Raw genomic sequence first — 25,418 nt, 5'->3', positions numbered from 1 at the left:
AAGCCGCACTTTAGGACAAAATTATTTTCTTTCCCTCAATAGAATGCATTTCCAGTCTTCTACCTTTTCTTAGCAAAAACACATATCTTACTTTTCTTGCATACATAGTTGTTTCCCCTTATTATTTCTGGTAGCTTTAAACAGTTATGAGTGGTCTGTTACAAATTTATGAGTACCTTTCATAACTCCTAAAAGCATATTTCCCTCATAGGAAATTTTCCAATGTGGCATGTTTACCAGTAGACCCAAATATCTTTAGTCCCTTTGTAAAGGGAGCCAAAAGTAGATGAGCCTATTTTAAGTAATATTTCAGTATTTTATCTTATTTGGAAATGATCTAGATATTTAATGACTACCTATTATTTAATTTAACTTAGCAAAACTGTAAGGTTCAGGATGCCAAAAAGATTTGGGGAAGCTATTTAAAAGGTTTACCTAGAAACTTGTATCTCATCCACATCCTTTCAACTCACTTGTTTTCGACACTCACGAAAAATTTTATCATACCACGCACGTATTTTTCTTGCTGATAAACTTTGTAGCAAAGATAACATGAACTTAGCTGACCAATAAACCCAGGTAGAATAAAAGTTGTATGCCTGCATTATTTTCAGCACTGGTAACTCCAAAGACATGCCTGTTTTAATTAAACCAATAACCCCAAACTAGCTTTCAAAACTAGATCATGTAAACCCAGAAAGCACCTGGGCCAGTTTACGTTATATTGTAATTCCTTTAAGTGTGTATTTGTTTCTAAGCCAATTAAATAAGGCTCTTTTACAAATTAATTTTAGCAATACCATCCAGAGGTAGAAAAAAAAAAGTACCACGCATATATACATACATATATAGATACACATGAGTACACAGACAGATGCAGACAGAGACCTTATAGTTTTATTTAAAATGTTAGCCATTTCTCAGGTACAATAATACAGAAGTAAGAAGAATAGTTTGATCCAAGGTGTGTTTCTGGCATACTGTAAGGATCCTTTTAGAGCTGTTTTTGGAGTCAAATTGTCTTTTAGAAACTTCTGCATATCCGTCAAAGAATGCAATCTGTTGTCTCCTGAGTGGCTTGGAATTCTCTCTTTTAAGGTTGCCCCTTAAGATGAACTTAAAGGTTTTACCCTTTGACCAGGCTAGGTGACTTACCGAAAAGCTTCACCAAACAGATACAGAAAGCAAATTTCCTCCTAGGAGTTTTGCAGTCTATTTGTCTGTTTTCAAAAATCTAGGACTATTGCTGTTTAAATCTTTCCTTTTAGTTGTTCATTTGCTCCAGTTGTCTTAGAAACAGTAATTAGGGGTTTAGCATTTGGATCCTCAGAGGGCCTGATTTTTAAAGGGGCAGGTTTTTGCAGAGGAGAGAGGAAGATACATTGGGGGCAGGGCCTAGGCACAAGATGGCTGCCAGAGCAGAGTCTGAGACAGAGTGGGCAGAGAAGACACACAAGATGGTGCCCAAGACAAAGAATTTGGGGGAGGGGGACACAAGGAGTTTGAGGCTTTGGAAGACATTTTGTTCTTTTTTAGGTTTTTTTGTTTGTTTGCTTTTTGGTTGTTTTGGCCAATTTAGAAACAGAATCTTGCAAAGAGGCAATTTTAGAACTGTGGTCCTCCAATTTAATATTAAGAAAAATGAATTTGGGGAGATTGAAAGTTCCCCACAATGGCCACTGTAATTCCTGATTACTTTTAGTTTGGCCCACGTAGTTAAAAATGCACGTAAAGGGTGTACACAGTTTTTAAACAGGAACTGGCCAGAGTCCCCAAAGGAGGGCTGCCTTCAGAACATTTAGATGACTGGAATCCCATTTCCCTAAGTTCTCCCAGAAACCCACGTAAGTTGATAGAGTCTCAGCCCAGATTCCAAAAGGAATAAAACAAACTCAGTTCCCAGTTAGCTCAATCTCCAAAAGAGAACCTTGCTACCGCATGCTCCAGAAAACAACTTGAGTACTCACCAAGGACAAAGCCTTGAACCAGAAAGGCCGAAACTTCTCCCATAGAGGACAAAGCCTTTCCAGATCCTGAATAAAGTTGGAGAGCTCAAAACACCGAAGAGCGGAGCTTGGAATGCGAGAGAAGACTCCCCATACTGAAAGCAGGCAGCAACTCGCTGAAGCGATAAACACAAGGGGCTCAGTGCAGGTACCTCACTTGATTCCATGAGCCGTCATCTCTCGGGGTTTGCCTCCTTTGGACCCCACTTGTGACACCAAATATGTCAACTTTAATAATATAATAGCCAGTTATTTTACCAGCAAAAGTGAACTTATTCGGGAGTACCAGAGGAATTGCTATTTGGGAAATGCAAGCTATGGTAAACCATAGGCAAATCCAGAGAACAAGGAAGGGGAACTTGCTTTTATAGGGAAAAGGGCGGAGTTGGGGGTGTGAGGCTGTGATAACCAGAGAGTCCATTGGAGGAAGCTGGGAGTCCAGAGCATAGAGGCTTCTCATTGGTCGGACTGCTACAGCCTCTTATTGTCTGGGCTGTCATGGGGTGGAGAGAAGTTTTCTTCTTCCTTCTGGATAGTAGAGGCACCTTTCTGTTGGAGAGCTGGTGTAGTCTCTTACCATTTGGAATAGTTGAGGATGCATGGCAGGGTGTGAGAGCTCCCCCTACAGGCTTGTCTTCACTCCAGTTTTAGCTGAGGTTTCTTTAATTCCACAATTCATTCATCAGTTGGTGGACATTTAGGTTGCTTCCACTTTTTGGCTATTGTGAATGATACTGCTGTAAACATTCATGTTCAGGCTTTTGTGTGGACATAAAATTTTCATTTCTCTTGGGTATATGTATACCTAGCAGTAGAATTGCTGAGTCATATGGTAACTCTATATTTGACCTATTGAGGAACTCCCAGGCTGTTTCCCAAAGCTGCTTTACCATTTTACATTCCCATTAGTAGTGTATTCCACTTCTCCCCATGCCTTCCACTCTTAGTACTTAAGATGAGTGACAGTGATGTCAACCAATTACTTTTCATTTCCCAATTGTGGTACTGAGAGGTACATATCTTTTCTTTTTAAATAGAAATAATACAAAGTAATAGGGATACAATTTTTTTCATGGCAAAATATAAAAACTTTATTGAGCAACTTTTCATCTTATTCCTTCCCTTTGTCTTAACTAAGTTATCTCTTGAGAATGGAATGGCACCGTACTCTTGATGGTAGCCTATCAAGTACATCTTTTTCCAGATGAAGGAAAGAATGTCATATGGCAAGTGACTTAATAGTCTCATCCCGTCCAAAGGTCTCTGGCACATGTGAATATTGCAGGCCCTGCTCTCGCGGAGATTCATATCTTTTTTTTATTATTTGGATTTAAAAAATTAACTGGGTCGTAAAGCAAATCCCAGACATTAAGTCATTTTACCCATAAACATTTCAGTATCATCTCTAACAGTAAAGAACTTAAAAAAAATAGCCATTGTGTTATTATCTCACATTAACTATAATTCCTTAGTATTTTCTAATACCCAGTTCATATTCAAATATCACTAATTATCTTAAATATGCATTTCCACAGTTGGGTTTTTCTAAAAATCTGGGTCCAAGCAAGCTCCTCACATTTGATTGTTTTATCTTTTAACTATCTTTTATTCTAGACTAATTATTTTTGATAGATCATATTTAGATAATATAATCACAAAATAGTATAAGATAGTACTTAATAAAGCATTAAATAGGTTATAATCAAATATGAGTCTTCTAGGTTTCTAATAGACTTCATTGACCCTGTTGGTAGATATATGATATATAAGTTAGAGAACCAGATGGACTAAATTTGAAGCTCCGGCCCTGCCAATGTAGGCTGTGTAATCTTGTGCAAGTCAATTTAGTGTTTGTTCTTATTAAAGTTATACATGTGCATAGTTCAAAAAGACAATTCTACAAGACTTGTTACCAACAAAAATGAACAAGAAAAGCATTCCCCCATTACCACTACTACTTGATTTCCTGCCTCCAAGAGGCATTTGTTTTCAACTCTTTTAACTAATTTGTTTGATATTTACCTCCAGATCTCTAAATAACATGGTTATATTGCTATTCTTGATATTTCTTTTTTAAATGTTAATTTTTAAACATTTATTTTATCGAAGTATAGTTGATTCATTCTTGATATTTCTGTTTTGAGTATTACCTATTGACTTTCTCTAATGGAAGCTGAAGATTTGGTATTTAGTACTCTATCACACTCACTGCTCCTCCACCACAGATACTAAGTCCATCCTCCCATTCTCCTAATATAGTTAGAACAACATTCAGTCTGTATATTATGGCCATGAAAATGCTATTCATAGATACCATGATTACTGTTTTTTCACTGCACATTTTATTTTTCCTGAAGTCAATAACAGTCTTGCTTTTTATTTTGCTTAGTTTTCTATGTATTGACCACTAATTTAACTCTATACTCTTCCCCAGTTGTATAAATCTGCTCTCCATATGTTCAAACACATTAGTCTATCAGTTTCATTTGCTTGAAGAAATCTCTCTAGGAACCTTCTGACATGCACTGCTCTGGACTGTTTCCTCTCTATCCCTGCTGCCCAACTATGGTCTTATAGTCTCCCATCACCATCCTTCTCTTTTGGTATATCTCATTTCCTGGATCCCATGTTCTTTTCATTTTCTTCTTCATTTACTGGAACACATCCTCTAATAATATCCTAGGAAGGATGCATGAGAAGTGAATTTCTGAGACATTACCTGTATGAAAGTGTCTTTATTCTAATCTCATATTTAATTGATAGTCTGGCTGGGTATAGAATTCTTGGTTGTAAATTATTTTCCCTCAGAATTTTGAAGATACTGCTCCACTGTATTTTAGGCTTTCAGCGTTCCTATTGAGAGTTCTGAAGCCACTCTGATTTTTTTAAATTATTTGTATAAAAACCTCTTTGTTGTTTTTCTCTCTGGAAATTTGAGTGTTCTGAAATTTCATGATGATGCATTTGTTGGAGGACTATTTTCATCTTGTGCGGTACACTCAGAGGGCCCTTTCAGGCCCCAAAACTCAAGTTCTTTAGTTATGGGGAATATTTCTTTGAATATTTTCTCCCTTCTATTAAAATTTTTTTTTCCTTTTGCTAGAACTTTCATAATTCAGTTGTGATGGTTCCTAGACTGGTCCTCTAATTTAAAAAAAAACAAACACTTTTGTCTCCCATTTTCTATCTTTGTCTTTTGTACTACATTTTGAAAGACTTCCTCAACTTACTTTTTAATCCTTTTTAATTCTGCTATTATGTTTTTAATTTTCAAAAGTTATTTTTTGTTTTTATTCACTGAGTGTACCTTTTTTAAAAAAATGAATCCTACTTTGTGAATAAAATATTTTCTTTCTGAATATTTTAATGATTTTTTAAAGAGTTTTCACCTTTATTTGTGTTTTCTCTTTTTCCACATTACATTTATTTTATTATTATTTTTTAAATATTTATTTATTTATCTGCACCAGGTCTTAGTTGTGGCATGTGGGATTCTTTTTTTTTTTTTCAGTTGCGGCATGCAGGATTTAGTTCCCTGACCAGGGATCGAACCCGGGCCCCCTGCATTGGGAGTGTGGAGTCTTACCCCCTGGACCACCAGGGAAGTCCCTCCACATGGCATTTATTTTTCATTTGTTTTGGTCTCTGTCTTTATATTAGATACTTTCCTCTAATGCCTTGTGGTCTTGGCTGTCAGCCTATACTTAAGAGTGTAGTGTCTTGTTTTTAGTATCGTCTTCTCTCCTACTTCTAGTGGTACCTGGTGCTGCCAGCAATTGACCCTTTGGGGAGTTCTGTGGTGTATTTCAGGACATATTTCAGCCTTCCCCACTACTAGTATAGGATTCACCTTTCCTGGTTTTGCTGAGTAAGTTCTACTTGTTTATCTGCTTTCCAAAACTTCTGTTGCTGGTGTCTCCTGTTCTCTTTGTTCCTGTGTACTTCTAATTTACAACAAACAAACGGCCTTTTCTGTCATTTTGAGGGGTTTGGAAGGGAGTGAGGTGTATGTGTAATCTAAATCAGTGTTCAGCAAATGGTTCCTGCACCAAACCCAGCCCTTTCCTATTTCTAAGGCACCATGACTGACACTTTCCCAGGCCCCTAAAGTTCCAAACTTCATCCTAGCATCTCACTCTCAGTCTCAACACATGCCTAGTACCATTTTCATTCCAGCTTCTGTTGCACCAACAGGTGTTTGTAAGCAGTGCCACGCTTTCCCCCTTCCCTCCACCCTCCTAGAGGGCAGTAGGTAGTGGAAATCTAGCTACTCCCAGATTTCCTGGGCTCCCTGTGGTGCTGATGCCCCAGGGGGTGTCCTGCTTCTGCTCCTCAGCTAAGTGCCTTTTGTCTCCTGATGACATAGCAATTTCTTCCTCAATTTCATGGTGACTCACTTCTTAAAAATAGTCTTTGATGTGTCAAAGCCTTTTTTGAAAGTCTAAACAGGTTGTATTGACTAGTTCCTTTTTAGTCACATGCATTTTTACCTCCTGAAACTCTAATATATTAGTTAGGTATGATTTTACCTTCCTGAAACCATGCACCCCTCACTTTCCATGCTTCAGTGCCTCTCCTTCAGTGTTCCCACCCGACCAGCACAGCCTGTCCCAAAAGGTTATCTCACAGCAGCTCAAATACTGTCTCCTCCATATCTTCCCAGCTTCTCCCAGAAAAAATTCTCCCTCTTGCCTCTTAACTCCTGGAGCACCTTTTCTAGAGACCTGTAATATAGTTCTTTGTATCTTTGTATTATCCTCCTGATAGTTCATAAACTCCTTCATGTCAGGTACCATGTCTAATCTTTTGATTAGTCTCTTGAGCTTAGAAGAACTCTGTATATGTTTGGTAAGTTAAATTAATGACATAAATCTAAGGAGAGACTTCTTGAAATAAGTCTACTAAGTCAACAGCCTCCACTTAACCCATTCACAACTGAGTCCCTGCAGTCTGATCACTGTACAGAAATCGTTCCCACTAAAGTTACAAATGCCCTCCCAGTGAGCGATTCTGCAGCATCTTTTCATCCATCAGCTTCTTCCACCTCTTTACCTCATTTGGATACTCCTTTTTATAAACAATTCTTACCTCCTCTGGCTTCCTCTGTCCTGCTACTCCTATCTCTGATTATTTCACTGATTTCTCTTCCATGTACCACATTCTTCTAAATCAATGGTTGTGTTTTGTTTTCTGTCCTCAGGCTTTTTTTCTCTATGTAGCTTCAGGAATCTCATTTACTCATGTTTTGTTTGTTTGGGATTAGGGTTGAGAGGGAAGAAATTGAGGGGCTCAGACTAGGGGTTAGATTCCCCCAGGATCTAAGCAGTGGAGAAAGTAGAACAAGACACAGGTAACCATATGGCTATTGAAGTATCAGTTTTGCTGATGGACCAGTAAATCCCCAAAGTTGAGAGTTGTTTCATAAAACTAGATTGGAGAACACAGCTTAGACCCAAGGTCCAAGTAGGGCCTTCTACTTCTCCTGAGATTTAGACCCTTGGGGTGAGTCGTGCTTGGAACAGGTCATTGGGAATGCAGAAAGTGCTCCTGGGTATTAAAGCATGAGGACTGGAAGGTAGAGGAGGTGAACTTACTCAGACTATAGACAGCTCCAAGATAGCAGGAGACTTAAAAATGAAAATCTCAATTATAGGCCAAGCCTCAAGGGAACTGAGGAAGAGCTAAACCCCAAGGTCTCATGGAAAGATGATCCGTGGGATAGCTGACTGCCACAGAGACTGGCACTGGAAGAATATTCTGGATCCAAGGCAGCTCTTTGAGGTGTCATGTTGCCCTCAGCATCAGGGTTGTGGCTCTTCACTGTGATGCTCTGCCACTAACATGGGCCCCAAGGCCCAGCATCAAGTCCAACCCATAGCCTCCCAGCCTCTGCTCTTCTTTGCTTTTCTGCTTGTATCTCCTACCAGCAGCCCCAACTCTCTGTGCATCCCAAGTCAAGTCTCCAAAAGAGACTCTGAAGGCAGAACCTATCTGCCTATGGATTGCCTTCTCTTGGGTCAGGTGCTCACCTGTGGTCCAGTTGTCTGACCAGAGGAGAAGCAGGGTTATGTGGTTTAGATGGAGGCTACACCCACTTAAGCAAAGGTCAGCATCCATTTGCCCAAGGTCAGAATGTAGATATAATCCTTCTTCTTCTTAATCTCTTACTCATGTCCCACAAGTCACTAGTCCTGTAAATTTTCCCTTTTAAACATTATTAGTATCTTTTTTTTTTTTTTTTCCTGTTGTCACTGCCTTGTTCAGGCTGCCATCACTTCTCATCTGGAATGTTGCAATCTCTTCTACCAGTCTCCTGGCCTTCAGTCTGTCTCCTCTAATCTACCTTTTACTCTGTTGCCAGAACAGTCAATTTGGTTCCCGCATAGCAGTGAAAGTTTATGTTTAAGAGTATAAGTCAGATCGTGTTACTCCCGGGTTTTAAGCAGGGACTTCTCTCTGCTATTGAAAAATACAGTGCAGACGTCTCTCGATGGCCTCCTACATAAGGCCTCCTACAGATCTGTCTCCTGTCTTCCTCTCTGACCTCATTTCCCACCCCTCTTGTGTTTTTCGTGCTCTGTGTTCCAGCAACACTGGCCTTCTCGCTGTTCCTTAATGTACCAAGATTACTGTACTTGCTTTCCTTCAGCCTGGAACTCTTTTTCCCTTGGTCTTTTCTTGGCGGGCTCCTGTCTCCCAGTCTCAGCCATATGTCACCTCCTCAGAGAAGCCTTCCCAAAACACCCAATCTAGCATTGCCTGTACTTCCCCTCATGGTCACTATTACATCATTGGATATTCTTCATAACCACTTATCACTGTCAGAAGTTTTGTTCTTTTGTTTACTTGCTTTTTTTCAGTCTTCTTGACTAAACTATAAATTCCTTGAGAATAGGAGCATTCTCGTTCTTCTTTACTATTGTATCCGTAAGTCTGGTGTATAGTAGTTGCTTAATAAATATGTTGAATTAATGAACAATGAAGTATCTCCCTCATTACCCTTATTTCCATACATATATTATACTTAGCTTTCCCCCTCAGCTTTATTGAGATGTAATTGACAGATAATAATGTGTAAGTTTAAGGTGTATAGTGTGATCCTTTGACAAACGTATGCATTGTGAAATGATTACCACAATAAGGTTAGTTAGCACATCTATCACCTCACAGTTACCTTTTTGCATGTATGCGTGTGGTAAGAACATTTAAGATCTACTCTTAGCAAATTTCAAGTGTACAATACAGTATTGTTAACTGTAGAATGCTTAGTTTTATATGTGTTTTTAATTTACCTGTTAGGTTGCAAGCTACTTCAGGGAATAATTTTTTTTCATTCATTCTTACGTCCCTAGGGCTTACACATGGTGGCTAGCAGAATATGTGTGTTGAATGTGTACCATGAGAGGTAGTAGCCAAAATGTAACTCGTTCACTGCATAATTTGACTTTTGGAAGCCTCTCCAATGACTGGAAAGACTAAGCCTCATTCTTCATCCTCTCTTTATATTCTTTTTATCTGCTTCAGAAACCAGACACAGGAAACATCTGACCGTAATAAAAGGTTTCCAGTAAATTCTAGGTTTCCTCACTGAACAGAGTCGCGCGCAGCAATGCTCTGTTGTGCTTTGGTCTGTAATTCTGTTTGGTCACTTGTATAGAACCCCGCATGGCCGCCTCTGGCCTGGGAACCAGGAACAGCTGGAACCCAGGATGTTTGAAATAAAAATGACATATCTCTTAGCCTGAGAGGGAGAAGTCTGGATATTCTTGCTCCGTGTCTTGCAAAACAAACTTCTCAATTTGTTGAACACTGAATTTTCCCTTTAGCTGTCAAAGTGGTTTATAACTCAAATGATCTTACATCCTTTAGAATAAACACAAAAAATGAAGGGCCGAACTGATTCTCAGATCTCTGCCTTAAATGCTCAAAGCAAAAAAAAAAAAAAAAAAAATGCTCAAAGCAACATCCGTCCAAACTTACACAAAGCACGATATATGTCCCTAACTTCCTCCTGGAGTTTCTACCCTCTCACTTGCATCTTCTGCAGTTTAAAGGCACATGCTCTTGGGAGCATTCCACTACCACTGGAAATAATATTTACAAAAACTCCAACTTTTCCTTTCCAGTAAGACTGTCATCTGTTTGGTGCTTGCCCCTTGCTCACCATTATCACACTTTATTTTAAGTGCCTATTAACCTCTCTGCTTCCTTGGCTGGAAGGCAAAGACCAGCTCCTATTCAGCTCCATATCTCTAGTATCTGGCACCAGGCCTGGCACATAATAGGCACTTGATAATACTTGTGAGAAGGAAGGAAGAAGAAACGAATTTTTTAAAAGCCGGTCTATTTAGGAATTGAGGTTGCTGAGGTATATTTAAGTGTCATGAAGTATAACGATGACCTCAGTATAACTAAAGGGAAAAGCTGAATAGCTTTTCAGCATGTACAGTGAATAATGAAGGGAGATCAAGAACCTTCCATCCTTTTGCATTGGTACCAGTGTGTTAGAGGTTAAAATCTTAGAGCTGGATTAGAGAGTTCTTTTTTGACTTTTTTTTTTTTTTCTGAAAATACAAGTTACATGTTCACTCTGGAAATTTTTCAAAAATACAGAGAATAAATATCATCTATAATTCTTTCACCCAGAGACAACTGTTGTTCACATTTAGTTAACTTGTAGCCTTTTTTCTTTACATTTGGATTGAAAACTCTAAAGGAGATTATTTCAGGACTACTTGTGAGTACAAAGAAAGTAAATTGAAATTGGAAAAACACTTGTCAACTGTAATAAAAATTTGAGATGCTGTTTTTATTGTTGCTCATCTGGGCAGTCAACCCCTCAGAAAGGCTTTCCTAATCTTCATCCAGGTGACTGTGATCTCTCACCTAGAAAGCGCCTAGGGCCCTTTCCTTATTCCCCCTGCACTGCTTTGTGGGAATGCTTTTATCTTTCGAGGATGAGGCCAGGCTCGAACATCTGCAGCTTCATGGTATAAGGACATTTCAAGGTTGACTTGAATGAGAATCTGTTATGCAGGATGGATCTCTCCCCTCACCAATTTGTGAAATATCACTCAGATAACATCACCTTTGAAAGAAAGCAAAGACATTTACTAGTTTATTCCTTTGTTTAGCGAACATATTGACCACCTTCTGTGTGTCAGTCACTGTCCTAGGCATCAAAGCCTCAAAATGAACAGACAATCCTTATCCTCAGGGAACTTGCAGTTTAAAGAGAGAAAAAGATGAGTAAACAAGGATTATAATGCAGTATAATAAATGCCATAATAGCAGTGCAGTGACAGCCTAAAGATAAGGGGTAGAACTGATCAGAGAAGCCTTCAAGAAGTGGGGATGATTGCCCTGGGTCTTAATAGAAAAGTGGGAGTTTTTAATGCAAACAGGCAGAGAAAACAGTATGTTTGGTGTCTGAAGACACAAAGATACATATCTCTTTGGAGAAATAGAAGTTGTTTGGCATATCTGGAGCATGAGGCATGAGGCCAAAATGGTAAAGATCTTGAAGGTCAGAGCTTGGAGTTTATCTTACAGGCTACGGGAAGCCACTGAAGCATTTTAATCAAGAGCAAAGACGTAGTCAGGTATACTTTTTAGAAAAATCATGCAGAGTATGAAGGATGATGGAAGTGGGCTAAGCTGGAGGTAGGCGTGTGGTTAAGGGGCGTATCAGAACAGTCCTAGCAAGAAAAGGATAGGCAGATGTCCACAAAAGGCAAATCTACAGAGACAGAAAGTAAATCAGTGGTTGCCTGGGGCTGGAGGTGGGAACAGGGCATGACTGGGCACCTGGGGTCTTCTGGGTGATAGAAATGTTCTAAAGCTGCATTGTTGATGGTTAAACAACTCTGTACATTTTCTAAAAATCATTGAATTGTACACTTAAAATGAGTGAATTTTATAGTATGTAAATTATACCTCAATAAAGCTCTTTTAAAAAGAGAGAAAAATAGGGGCTTCTCTTCTGAAAGGGCACAGTAACATTGAGAGGAAACAGATGTGGGAAACATTGATAAAGAAGTAGAATTTGCAAGAGATGTTGATTGTATCTCATACAAGTTAGGATGGTCACCTATCTGATTAGACAAGTGTTCTAATTGTGCTCCTACATTTTTGTGAAAGAAAAAAAAAAGTCAGCCTTACCTTTTACTTGGTAGGTTTCAAAGCATATGGATCTGCCCTTAACTGGCAGTACAGAATATCTGCCTCTGGATACTCACCAAAAATTGTATCCTGCAGGGCTTCCCTGGTGGCGCAGTGGTCGAGAGTCCGCCTGCCAATGCAGGGGACACGGGTTCGTGCCCCGGTCCGGGAAGGTCCCACATGCCGCGGAGCGGCTGGGCCCGTGAGCCATGGCCACTGAGCCTGCGCGTCCGGAGCCTGTGTTCCTCAACGGGAGAGGCCACAGCGGTGAGAGACCCGCGTACTGAAAAAAAAAAAAAAAAAAAAATTGTATCCTGCAGCTCTCTGCTACCCAGTTCTTAATAACCACTTGATTATGAGAAAAAGTGATTATGAAGGATTACCTGAAGGAGTTGAAGTCCATCCATTTCTTGGGGCACTTTCAGCAAACAGTTATTGCCTGCCAGGTGTTATGCTGGTAACATAGCAGTGAATAAAGCAGATCTAGTGTCTGCCTTTATAGAGCTTATAGTCTAGCAGTGCAGACAGATGACTTACAGTTATGATAACTCTTGTGTCAGATTTCCATGTGCAATAAGAAAAAAATGACATACACCTGAGATCTGAAGGATCATGCTGAGGTGGGATGCTGCCTGTGGTGTAGACGCTGGGCCTCATGCAGCCAGCTAGCATTCCTTTGTAGTGAGTGAGCCTTTTTTTTTTTAAAGGGAACATGGGTTTTATTTATTTTTACTTATTGATTTTTGGCTGCATCGAGTCTTAGTTGTGGCACGTGGGATCTTCGTTGCGGCACGCGGGATCTTTAGTTGTAGTGCATGGGCTCTTCGTTGCACCGCGCTGGCTTCTCTCTAGTTGTGGCATGCGAGTTTTCTCTTTCTAGCTGTGGCACATGGGCTCCAGAGCATGTGGGCTCGGTAGTTGTGGCGTGTGGGCTTAGTTGCCCCACGGCACGTGGGATCTTAATTCCCCAACCAGGGATCAAACCCACATCCCCTGCATTGGAAGGCGGATTCTTTACCACTGGACCACCAGGGAAGTCCCATGAGTGAGCCTTTTGAATGTGATCCCTTTGGAGTCTGGGGTCTCTGGAGTTCTTTTGGGCCTTAGATTATCTTGATGTCCCTTATAATTGCTTTAATTGAGCTGTGTGCTCGCCTACGCCATCATTTGTGTTGCTCCTGTTGTAAGAAACAGCCATAAAGATTCACAGTTACTTATTATAGAAACGTTGTAGAAGTTACAGTCTTCAACATCGTGCAGGATCTCCCTTTATTAAGACCCATGAGAGGAATTTCTTTCTAATCACCGTATGGTATTTGCTTTTATGTATGCTTTGCTCTTGTGGTTGCTCTGAGGTGCCCTGTCCCATCCTGCGTCAGGTCTCCACACACAGCATCCTCTCTGCCTGGAATGCCCATTCCTTCTTGTCAGGTTTAACACTTACTTAGCCTTCCGTTCTTAGTTCAGGTGTCACTTCTTTAGGGAAGACTTCCCTAACCAACACCCACTCCCCTTCCAAAACTAGGTCTCCTCCTAATAGAAACTTCCTCAGCACTCTTTTCTTTTCTTTTTCTTTTTTTTTTTTTTTTTGCGGTACGCGGGCCTCTCACTGTTGTGGCCTCTCCCGTTGCGGAGCACAGGCTCCGGACGCGCAGGCTCAGCAGCTATGGCTCACGGGCCCAGCCGCTTCACGGCATGTGGGATCTTCCCAGACCGGGGCACGAGAACCCGTGTCCCCTACATCGGCAGGCGGACTCTCAACCACTGCGCCACCAGGGAAGCCCTCTTTTCTTTTTTTACTTAATCAGTTTTTAGTTGAATAACTTGTTGGGTAACTTTTTTTCTCTTAGACTGATGACAGATCCGTGAGCGTAGAGACCATGCTTTTTTTGTTTTCAGCTGGATCGCAAAGACATAGTATAGTATCTTGCACATAGTAGATGCCCAATAAATATTTACTGAACAGTTGAATAAATGAATGAATGTATGTATTGTGAGCACTCAATCTTATTTATTTTCTCATTTTCTTCAGCTGTTTGGGAGCTCAGCCCTCTTTGATTCTACCTGTAGCGTTTGTTTAGGTCCTCATGGCATGCATTTTGTGCACTAACATTCCCCTGACTATATAATATTTTTCCTTCCTTTGACTTCTTCATTTTTAAAATTCCAGTGTGTACTGTAAATTCCTGTAAGTCACTTTATGCCTTTGGGGGGAAGAAATAATAAACATTGAGCATATGAATAGGAAAAGAAAACAAGTCAAAGGGAAATGTTAGTGCCTTCCACCAGATGCAGAAGGGAAGTTTTCTTTTGCTTTGTTTTAATTTTATTTTCACTATGAGAAGCAAAAAAGAAGTAAATGTGTCCCTTAATTCGGCAGGAAATGCCTCTGAAGAATTTGGGGCATATCTCTGCCCTGAGATGTTCCTCCCAGTGGCACGAGGCTTGGGCTGGGCTCGGCAGGGCCTCCTGGCCCAGTGGATGGGTGAGACGGACCAATGGAGGCTGTCTGTGCAGCTGAGTTCCAGTCCAGTTGACTTTTCCTTGGGAGAGGGTTTGGGCAAAGCCAGTGGGAACTTGTTTTTCTGTTTTTGTTTTGTTTTATTTTTACTGTAAGAAAGAGAAAGAAATGAACTTGTCCTCTTGTGTTGCAGATTCAGTGGTTCTTTCCTTTGACTCCGCTGGACAAACACTAGGCTCAGGTACCACTCCCTTCCCTTCTATCATCCTTTCAGCATTCAGCGCTGGCCACCTTTGAAGTGGAGCCTAATGAGGTGGGGGAGGGGGCGTCTGGGGAGGGCAGTGGAATATCTCAGTATTGTGGGAAAATCTCAAGAAGCATTTCTAGGGACCCACAGTCTAGGAGGCAGCAGTGGGCTACAACATCCAGAAGACTTCTCCAGTTGCTTTAGAACTGTGCACCAAGGAGTTTGCAGCTCCTTCCTTATTCAGGGTGGTCCAGCGTCACAGAAAAGGTGTCTGTTTCCTGTGCACATATCCTGTCTCAGAGAGTGGGGCAGAGGGCGTTGAGAGACCCCAAGCTCTGGGCACGCTGGAGTAGCTAACCATCAGGGCTCTCCAGCAGCATGCCAGGCTGGTGAGAGTATCACAGCTTCCTAGGGACATACACCCTGTTGCGTGTTCACATGCACACCCCGTATACTCAAATACACACCTCCTCCAGGACGGGCACTGTACTGTGCACATGTGCCGACGTACTCCTGCTCTCCCCCGTGTCAACAGTGCAGGACACACAAATCGGCGCACCCGCTGCTTTGACACAAATCACCCAGGCTCAGTGGAGCTCAGCTTTCCCCTGTCGGAGGCAGTCTGCCTGCCCCACACCACTGTGCTGTTGGCAGTGAACAGAAAGAGCAGATACTTTGGTTCTTCAGCTTGCTGCCATTGTGTCCCTGTGGGAGCCCCAGAATGACTTCACCTCGTGAGGAGAGCATCTCTATGTACCAGGTCTTAATTTTTAGCTGAAGACGGTGGTCCTCGTACCTTAGGTGCCGCCTGTGAGTAACAGGGAGACTTTGCTGGCCTGTTGAGGGCAATTAACCCATTTTGCTGTCCTTAACTGCAACAGATTGATGTTTCACAAAGCAGCAATGAGGTTCCAGGCCACTGTAGCAATGTGGACAAGGGGAAGGATGATCAGAGAATATGATCGCAGCTGCCACTGTTTGCTGAGGGCCTACTGTGTGCCAGCACTATGCTAAGTGCTTTACACACATCTTGCAAGGTGGATAATACATCTTTACTTATAAAGAAACTTAATTCTCAAAGACTTGAAGTACCCTGTCCAGGGCCACTCATATCTGTCCACCCCTGGAGCCTGCACTGTCTGCCTTGTCATCTTGCTGTCTCATACTTTGATGCCTGAGGTGTCTGCATTGAAATGCTGAGATGGGAGAGGTTGCTTTAAGACAGAATGGGCCTTTAGAAAGAGTTTTTAAGTAGACGCAAAGTTGCATCCATTCACATAGGAAAAAACTGATCAACTTTATTACATTAAAGTAGAACTTCTGTTAATGAAAAGGTACCATTAAGAGAGTGAAAAAAGACATCTATAACACAAATAGCCAACAAAGGGCTTGCTTCCAGAATAAAGGACTAGAAAAATCAATGTGAGTAAAGAAATAACCCAGTATAGAAAAAGGCAAAAGGCCCCAACAGGGACTTCACAAAAGAGGAATCCAAATGGCCAATAACCCTCTGAAAAGGTGTTCGATTGTATTACTACCTAGGGAAATGCAAATTAGCATTTCAGTGAGATACCACTGCGCATCTACCAAAATAGGAAAGCCTGAGAAGCTTGATACTCCAAGGTTGGTGAGGAAGTGATATGGTGGAAACTTTGAGTCTCTACTGGTCAGTGGGTAAGTTGATTACAACCACTTTGGAAAAAAACTATGGTAGTGTCTAGCTAAATTTGAATATATACATACCCATGACCTGGCATTTCCTCCCCTAGGTATATTCCCTGCATAAATAGATACTTATATATATACCAGGATATATGTGTAAGATACATGTGTAAGAATCTATCACTGTCATTGAATGCAGCTAAAGGCCTGGACAGAATGCATTTAGCAGCTATTTGAAGACTCTGAAATATAAATAGTAGTAGACAGATTGGGGGAAAAACTAGAATTAGAAGTGCTGCCACCCTGACAGTGAATTTCTCATTTTTCCTCTGGTATCCCATGTCCTGGACTCGAGACAGCCCAAAATCCGGGCACAAACAGAGTGGACATAAGGGCACAAATGGAGAGAATTCCAGAAGACCTCTGGTTATGGCTAGAGTCTGGTTGGGAAAGGGGCTCTAAGGCTCAGACAGGGATGGGAAATCCCGAGGGTTGTTTTTCTCTGTTTTCTCATGCCCTAGTCCCCAGGCAGTCCCCTCGGTGGTGGTGGTGGCAGTGCCCAGTAGCAGCAGTGGGGCCTTCAAGCACCTAAAGCTGAGGAAGGGAAACCTTCTTTGATCAAATCTTCCTCTCTGTAATCCCAAGGGGGTGGGGTGAAATCCAGTTGCTTTTTTCTCTCTCTGCCTTCCTGCTGCTTGGTCCCAGATTTGGGTACAGTTCAGGAAATGTGTGGCAGAAAGTGTAACTGAAACCCCAGATTTCTGGCCGGAGAACCAAAAAGGGGAGGACCAATGAACTGGAAAGTACAAGGAGAGCAGAAAGGAAGGAGCTCAGGAAAATGACTCCATAAAGTTGTGTATGAACTTCTGGGCTAGCCCTGAGCTGTGCATGTGTGCATCTGATTCTAACCAACACACCAAAGACTTTGAGAACAACTAAGGGAGAGACCACCACCTGAGTCCCAGACTGGACACTTCGTGGTACACACCTGAACAGGCTTTGAAAATGGAACTGGCATTGAAACCACAACTCAAAAGAAGGCTGGTCAGAACTTGCCAACTAAATCCAACCTGCCTGATTGTCTGGTAAAACAAAAATATCAACATTCTCCACTGAATTTAAATAAGACCTAAAGTTTCATGACATAATATTCAAAATATAGAGGATACAATCTAAAATTAATTATCACATGAAGAACTTGGAAAATCGCAACTTGCCTGGGAGAGGCAATCAGAGGATGCCGATGTCAGGGCTTCCTTGGTGGTGCAGTGGTTCAGAATCCGCCTGCTAGTGCAGGGGACATGTGTTCGAGCCCTGGTCCGGGAAGATCCCACATGCCATAGAACAACTAAGCCCGTGCACCACAACTACTGAGCCTGCACTCTAGAGCCCGCAAGCCACAACTACTGAGCTCACGTGCCACAGCTCCTGAAGCCCACGCACCTAGAGCCTGTGCTTTGCAACGAGAGAAGCCACCACAATGAGAAGCCCGCGCACTGCAACGAAGAGTAACTCCTGCTCGCCATAACTAGAGAAAGCCCATGTGCAGCAATGAGGACCCAACACAGCCAACAATAAATAAATTAAATAAATAAATAGATGCCGATGCTGAGATGACACAGATGTTGTAATAATCTGACAGACTTTAAAGTAGCTTTTATAAAAAAGCTCCTGGCCCCCTTTCCCCACCTCTTCCATCTGGCTGTTGCTGAGTTGAATCCTTTCATAACAAACTGGTAATCTAGTAAGTAAGCTGTTAAAAAAAAATGCCCCCAAAAGTAAGGGTAAACATTGTTGACATGAATGGAAAGATAGAATGTGTTAGCCAAAAAATAACCCTGTGAACCATATATGTATATATAAACCAAATGGAGATACAAGAAAAAAGATACGATAATGGAAAATTAAAAAACTCTGCTGCATGGGCTCAATCACAAAATGGAGATGACAGAGGAAAGAATCAGTAAACTCGAAAATAAAGCAATAGAAACTATCCAATCTGAACAACGAAGAGAAAAGATTAAAGAAGCTGAACGAAGTCTCAGTGACTTATGGGACAATACTGGAAGGTTTATCATCTGTGTCATTGGAGTCCCAGAAGGAGAGAAGGAGTGCGGTACAGAAGAAGTGTTTGAAAAAATAATGGCTTAAACTTCCCAAACTTGGTGCCCACGTAGGCTTTATTCTGGGAATGGAAGGCTGGCTCAACATTCAAAAATCAATCAGTGTAATCTACCCTATTAACTGTCTACAGAAGAAAAACTACATGGTCATGGCAATTGATAAAGCATTTGATACAATTCAACATCTACTCATGATAAAAGTTTTCAGCAAACTTAGAAGGGGACTTTTTCAATCTGATATAGGGCATCTACAAAAAACCTACAGCAAACATCATACTTAATGGTAAAAGACTGCTCTCCCCCTAAGATCAAGAAACCACTCCTGAAAGTCCTAGCCAGTGCAGTAAGAAGAAAAGGAAATAAAAAGAATACAGACGGGAAAGGAAGAAATAGAACTAACCGTCTTCATAGGTGACATGATTGCCTACATAGAAAAATCCCAAGGAATCTAAATATTTTTAGATTGGTCTGGACATACCTGATACCATGAATAGAACTGAATTTACTGTATGCCCAGCTCTAGACATCTTCTTTTCTTCCCAGGATAGAAGGGGAATGGTGCATGACCTCTTTGCTTGCATTGGGATGGGGCTTCCACCTACCAATGGAGGTTCGACACTCCGTTGGCCCCCAGTACCGTCACAGCTGTGCTGTGCTTGGGTGGAGGGCGCATAGTCACAGGGCACCTCGTCTTATCAGGACCTCCTCACTAGGCCTCTCTCCTCCCCCCACACCAATGTACACCCATTTGAGACTGGATTTCAGTTTGTGAACTTCTAAGTTATTTTACTGGGTCAGTTAATTTAGTCCAGGTCAGTGAATTTTTCTGTGTTTATTTTATAAAACTGCTTTTCCTATTTTAGTTTGTCTTTGATTAACTGATCCTATGTGATAATTTATTTTCCTGACTCAAGATGATGTGGGAGCTGTTTGCACTTTGGCCAGCCCCTCTTGGGTCTCTGTGGACGCCCATGGTTCATGTGTGGGCATGGCTAGGCCTTTTGACACCACCCTGGGGCAGGGGCTGGGAGGTAAGGGTAGATCATTGCTCTCATGGCAGCTCTCCTAATATGAGGGGGTCTGCTTTCCTTGTTTTCCTTTGAGAGTCAGTGTAGAGTAATGTAAAGAAAAGAAGCTGCAGAGCCAGACCTGGGTTGGTTCAACCGCACCCAGCTGGTCCACGTGCTGCCTGGGGATCTTGAACACATTATTTCCCCTCTCTAAGACTCTGTTTCCTCCTCTGTAAAATGGAGAAAATACCCACCTCATAAGGGTTGTAAGGGTTAAACTGAGAGTGTAGGTGAAAGTACTGAGAGCAGCATGAATTCCCAGTAGTTGCTCAATAAATAGTAGTTCCCTCAGTTCTTCCCTTTGTCCGGCATGTCCGTTTGCAACTGTTGCCAACTTCGTCCAACCCAAGCCAGGATATATATTACTTATGTTTAATATAGCCCATGACTTTTATTCGAGGCTGTACAGTGCCTTTTCTTTAGAAGAGAGGGATCTATTTTGGTTAGGATAGGTCCTCATTCCATTTATCCCTATGCCCTATGCACTTAGCAATTCATCATATCTCAGAGGTTGGAGCCAAAGACCCCTTTAAAGAAGCAGAGCTTCTTCTCTTATATGCTTGGAGTTTTCTTGCCTAATGGCCTATCCTGCTTTTCTGGCTTTTGTGCGTTTTAATATGAAGCGCTGCAGTTTCCTGATAGAATAAAGTCCATGTTTTTTCCCATATACTAAACTTTATCTACTTCAATCATGTTTCTCAAACTGGTCTTCCTGGGAAATATTCATTGTTGTCATCGGCAGCAGTTATTTCATAGGCATCTGCTTTGTGCAAAGCACAGCGACAGCCCATGGGAATTTGTGGTGGCTCTTTACAATGACCAAAGGAGGTGGGTCACCGGGGACTGAAAGGGCCAATCGCACAATTGGTTCATGATGTGCACCTATATTCCCTGAAAGTCCATTTCAGGGCTCAGTGGCCTAAGAGTGGAGCTGGAGTAGGACACTTTCTCTCGGGGAGCTCCCCCTTCATCCTAGAATAGGATATCACTGTGGAGTCAGAACCCCCAGCTGTTTAAACATGAGAGCATAAGTAGAAAGTGATAACACTTGTACACCCTGCTAAGATAAAAGGAGGGGACTCAGGGTTATTTAATCAGGGCATTGTGAAAACATTTAAAATTTTCTTTACGTTATAGAATCATGATGAGCAAAATGAAATACAAAGTGTTGTGGAATGTATTAAATGTTGAATTGCTATAATATAAAAATAAATATTTTTAAGTTTTTAAGTTAAAAACTTGAGCTTCTTTCAATGTGTGTTAGTTTTTATCTCAGGGTTTATGCCTCTCAGGTGGTCAGTTTTCATAAAGGTTCCAAATATACTTAAAAAGAATGTGCATTCTCCACTTGTCAGGTGTAAGGTACTCTGTGTATCAGCTAGTTCAAAATTTATTCACTGTTCTGTTCAAATCTTCTGATTTCTCAACTGATTCTGTGAGCCTGATTCTTCAGTGGTCTGTAAGGTTCCCGTTATAATGACAGGAGACCCATTGTATATTTCTCCTTGTAATTCTGTTAATTTTGCCTGATACAGAGACATTATTAGGTGCATACACACTTTAGTGCATGGCCTCCTTTTGTTTATGTCCAGTTTCTGAACCTTCCAGGAGTCTCTATGAGTTCAGAACACCAACTTCTTCCTTTGAAATGCCAGTGGAAAAGTTAATGGTTAGTTTCAAAGACAGTCAGCATCGGAACAGGCACTTTATGCATTCACAGGTCTGGCGTGGTACACGTGTGGAGGAGAAGAGCAGAGATTTGCATCATGCATGCCACTTCCCACCTTGAGCCAGGCAGGGGACACACATGTGCTCCTTGGTCAGGGCTTTCCAGCCTGGCTGAGGCAGGGAGCCTAAACCACCAGACTAAACATCTCCCCTTCACTGTGCAGCTGTGGTCTTGCTGCTCTGACACCTGGGAGGAGAGTACCTTCAGGTGCCAGGAGAGCTGTACATATACATCAGTGCACATTGTGCCTGGTGACTTGAGAGTCCCCGGATCTTCTTTTTTTTTTTTTTTAGTTAATTTTTAGTTAATTTTTGGAGTATGGTTGCTTTACAATGTTGTGTTAGCCTGCACTGCACAACAAAATGTATCAGCCATACACATACAGATATCCCCTCCCTTTTGGACTTCCCTCTCATTTAGGTTACCACAGTGCACTAGGTGACTTCCCTGTGCTATACAGCATGTTCCCATCAGTTGTCCATAAATGGGTGTTGAATTTTGTCAAAAGCTTTTTCTGCATCTATTGAGATGATCATCTGATTTTTATCCTTCAATTTGTTAATATGGTGTATCACATTGATTGATTTGCATATACTGAAGAATCCTTGCATCCCTGGGATAAATCCCACTTGATCGTGGTGTATGATCCTTTTAATGTGTTGTTGGATTCTGTTTGCTAGTATTTTGTTGAGGATTTTTGCATCTATATTCATCACTGATATTGGTCTGTAATTTTCTTTTTTTGTAGTATCTTTGTTGGTTTTGGTATCAGGGTGATGGTGGCCTCGTAGAATGAGTTTGCGAGTGTTCCTTCCTCTGCAGTTTTTTGGAAGAGTTTGAGAAGGATGGGTATTAGCTCTTCTCTAAATGTTTGATAGAATTCACCTGTGAAGCCATCTGGTCCTGAACTTTTGTTTGTTGGAAGATTTTCAATCACAGTTTCAGTTTCATTACTTGTGATTGGTCTGTTCATATTTTCTCTTCTTCCTGGTTCAGTCTTGGAAGGTTATACCTTTCTAAGAATTTGTCCATTTCTTTTTTCTTTTTTGGCTGAGTTGGGTCTTCATTGCTGCGCGCAGGCTTTCTCTAGTTGTGGTGAGTGGGGGCTACTCTCCGTTGCAGTGCGCACACTTCTCACTGCAGTGGCTTCTCTTGTTGCGGAGCTCAGGTTCTAGGCGCACAGGCTTCAGTAGCTGTGGAGTGCAGGCTTCAGTAGTTGTGGCGCACGGGCTTAGCTGTTCCGTGGCATGTGGGATCTTCCCAGACCAGGGCTTGAACCTGTGTTCCCTGCATTGGCAGGCAGATTCTTAACCACTGCACCATCAGGGAAGTCCATGTCCATTTCTTCCAGGTTGTCCATTTTATTGGCATAGAGTTGCTTGTAGTAGTCTCTTATGATGCTTTGTATTTCTGCGGTGTCTGTTGTAACTTCTCCTTTTTCATTTCTAATTTTATTGATTTGAGTCCTCTTCCTCTTTTTTCTTGATGAATTTGGCTAAAGATTTATCAATTTTGTTTATCTTCTCAGAGAAACAGCTTTTAGTTTTCTTTATCTTTGCTATTGTTTTCTTTGTTTCTATTTCATTTATTTCTGCTCTGATCTTTATGATTTCTTTCCTCCTACTAACTTTGGGTTTTGTTGGTTCTTCTTTCTCTAGTTCCTTTAGGTGTAAGGTTAGATTGTTTATTTGAGATTTTTCTTGTTTCTTGAGGCAGGATTATATTACTATAAACTTCCCTCTTAGAACTGCTTTTGCTGCATCCCATAGGTTTTGGATACTTGTGTTTTCGTTGTCATTTGCCTCTAGGTAATTTTTGATTTCCTCTTTGATTTCTTCAGTGATCTCTTGGTTATTTAGTAATGTATTGTTTAGCCTCCATGTGTTTGTGTTTTTTACATTTATTTCCCTGTAATTTATTTCTAATCTCGTAGCATTGTGGTCACAAAAGATGCTTGATATGATTCCAATTTTCTTAAATTTACTGAGGCTTGATTTGTGACCCAAGATGTGATCTATCCTGGAGAAGGTTCTGTGTGCACTTGAGAAGAAAGTGTAATCTGCTGTTTTCAGATGGAATGTCCTGTAAATATCAATTAAATATGTCTGGTCTATTGTATCATTTAAAGCTTGCATTTCCTTATTAATTTTCTGTCTGGATGATCTGTCCATTGGTGTAAGTGAAGTGTTAAAGCCCCCCACTATTATTGTGTTACTGTCAATTTCCTCTTTTATAGCTGTTAGCATTTGCCTTACGTATTGAGATGCTCCTATGTTGGGTACATATATATTTATAATTGTTATATCTTCTTCTTGGATTGATCCCTTGATCATTATGTAGTGTCCTTCCTTGTCTCTTGTAACATTCTTTATTTTAAAGTCTATTTTATCTGATATGAGTATTGCTACTCCAGCTTTCTTTTGATTTGCATTTGCATGGAATATCTTTTTCCATCCCCTCACTTTCAGTCTGTATGTGTCCCTAGGTCTGAAGTGGGTCTCTTGATGGGTCTTGTTTTTACATCCATTCAGTGAGCTTGTGTCTTTTGGTTGGAGCATTTAATCCATTCATAATTAAGGTAATTATTAATATGTATGTTCCTATTACCATTTTCTTAATTGTTTTGGGTTTGTTTTTGTAGGTCCTTTTCTTCTCTTGTGTTTCCCACTTAGAGAAGTTTCTTTAGCATTTGTTGTAGAGCTGGTTTGGTGGTGCTGAATTCTCTTAGCTTTTGCTTGTCTGTAAAGATTTTGATTTCTCTGTCAAATGTGAATGAGATCCTTGCCAGGTAGAGTAATCTTGGTTGTAGGTTCTTCCCTTTTATCACTTTAAATATATCGTGCCACTCCCTTCTGGCTTATAGAGTTTCTGCTGAAAAATCAGCTGTTAACCTTATGGGAGTTCCCTTATATGTTATTTGTTGTTTTTACCTTGTTGCTTTCAATAATTTTTCTTTGTCTTTAATTTTTGTCAGTTTGATTACTGTGTGTCTTGGCATGTTTCTCCTTGGGTTTATCCTGCCTGGGACTCTCTGCACTTCCTGGACTTGGGTGGCTATTTCCTTGCCCATGTTAGAGAAGTTTTCAACTATAATGTCTTCAAATATTTTCTTGGGTCCTTTCTCTCTCTCTCCTCCTTCTGGTACCCCTAAAATGTGAATGTCGTTGGTTTAATGTTGTCCCAGAAGTCTCTTAGGCTGTCTTCATTTCTTTTCATTCCTTTTTCTTTATTCTGTTCCATGTCAGTGAATTCCACCATTCTGTCTTTCAGATCACTTATCTGTTTTTCTGCCTCAGTTATTCTGCTATTGATTCCTTCTAATGTAGTTTTCATTTCAGTGATTGTATTGTTCATCTCTGTTTGTTCTTTAATTCTCTAGGTCTTTGTTAAACATTTCTTGCATATTCTCTATCTTTGCCTCCATTCTTTCTCTGAGGTCCTGGATCATCTTCCTTATCATTATTCTGAATTCTTTTTTGGTAGGTTGCCTATCTCCACTTCATTTAGTTGTTTTTCTGGGGTTTTATCTTGTTCCTTCATCTGGTATATAGTCCTCTGCCTTTTCATTCTGGCTATCTGTGAATGTGGTTTTCATTCCACAGGCTGCAGGATTGTCCCCCATTTGTTTATTTTTGTTTTAATTTTCCTTATGCTAGGAGGTGGTTTAAAAAGATGTTCCTGTGGTTTATGTCAAAGAGTGTTCTGCCTATGTTTTCCTCTTAAGTGTTTTAATAGTGTCTGGTCTTACATTTAGGTCTTTAATCCATTTTGAGTTTATTTTTGTGTATCCAGGGCCTTTCTTATTACAGATTTGCGGTGAGTGGACTGCCGGTGAGACCTGGGCTTTACTGCCAGCTTCCCCAGAGATGAATTGTCCCTGTAGAGTTGGTACACGCAAAGTAACATTTCCGTTGTATAAGCTGAACTCACATGCTACTTCAAGAACACATTGGTATACA

The 25,418-nt window shown here is 40.9% G+C and overlaps 1 protein-coding gene across 6 annotated transcripts in view; it reads left to right on the top strand.

Annotated features, from left to right (window-relative positions):
* ST3GAL3 (ST3 beta-galactoside alpha-2,3-sialyltransferase 3) overlaps positions 1–25,418 on the top strand; it is a 238,671-nt gene that overhangs the window by 94,603 nt on the left and 118,650 nt on the right. For 4 of the 6 annotated variants that reach the window (XR_014297310.1, XM_082663767.1, XM_082663766.1 and 1 more), the window contains exon 3: positions 14,822–14,869. The exons of the other annotated variants lie outside the window; for them this stretch is intronic. Coding sequence is in view for 3 of the 4 variants with exons in the window: in XM_082663767.1 (XP_082519893.1) it covers positions 14,822–14,869 (48 nt within the window). In the remaining variant the exon portion in view is untranslated. The remainder of the gene's footprint in view (positions 1–14,821; positions 14,870–25,418) is intronic. 6 annotated transcript variants of the gene reach the window in all.

Source organism: Grampus griseus (genome assembly GCF_964374135.1).
Source record: "Grampus griseus genome assembly, chromosome: 1".
NCBI lineage: Eukaryota > Metazoa > Chordata > Mammalia > Artiodactyla > Delphinidae > Grampus > Grampus griseus.
The sequence above is the reverse complement of the archived record's forward strand: the minus strand, read 5'-3'. Positions and strand labels throughout refer to the sequence as shown.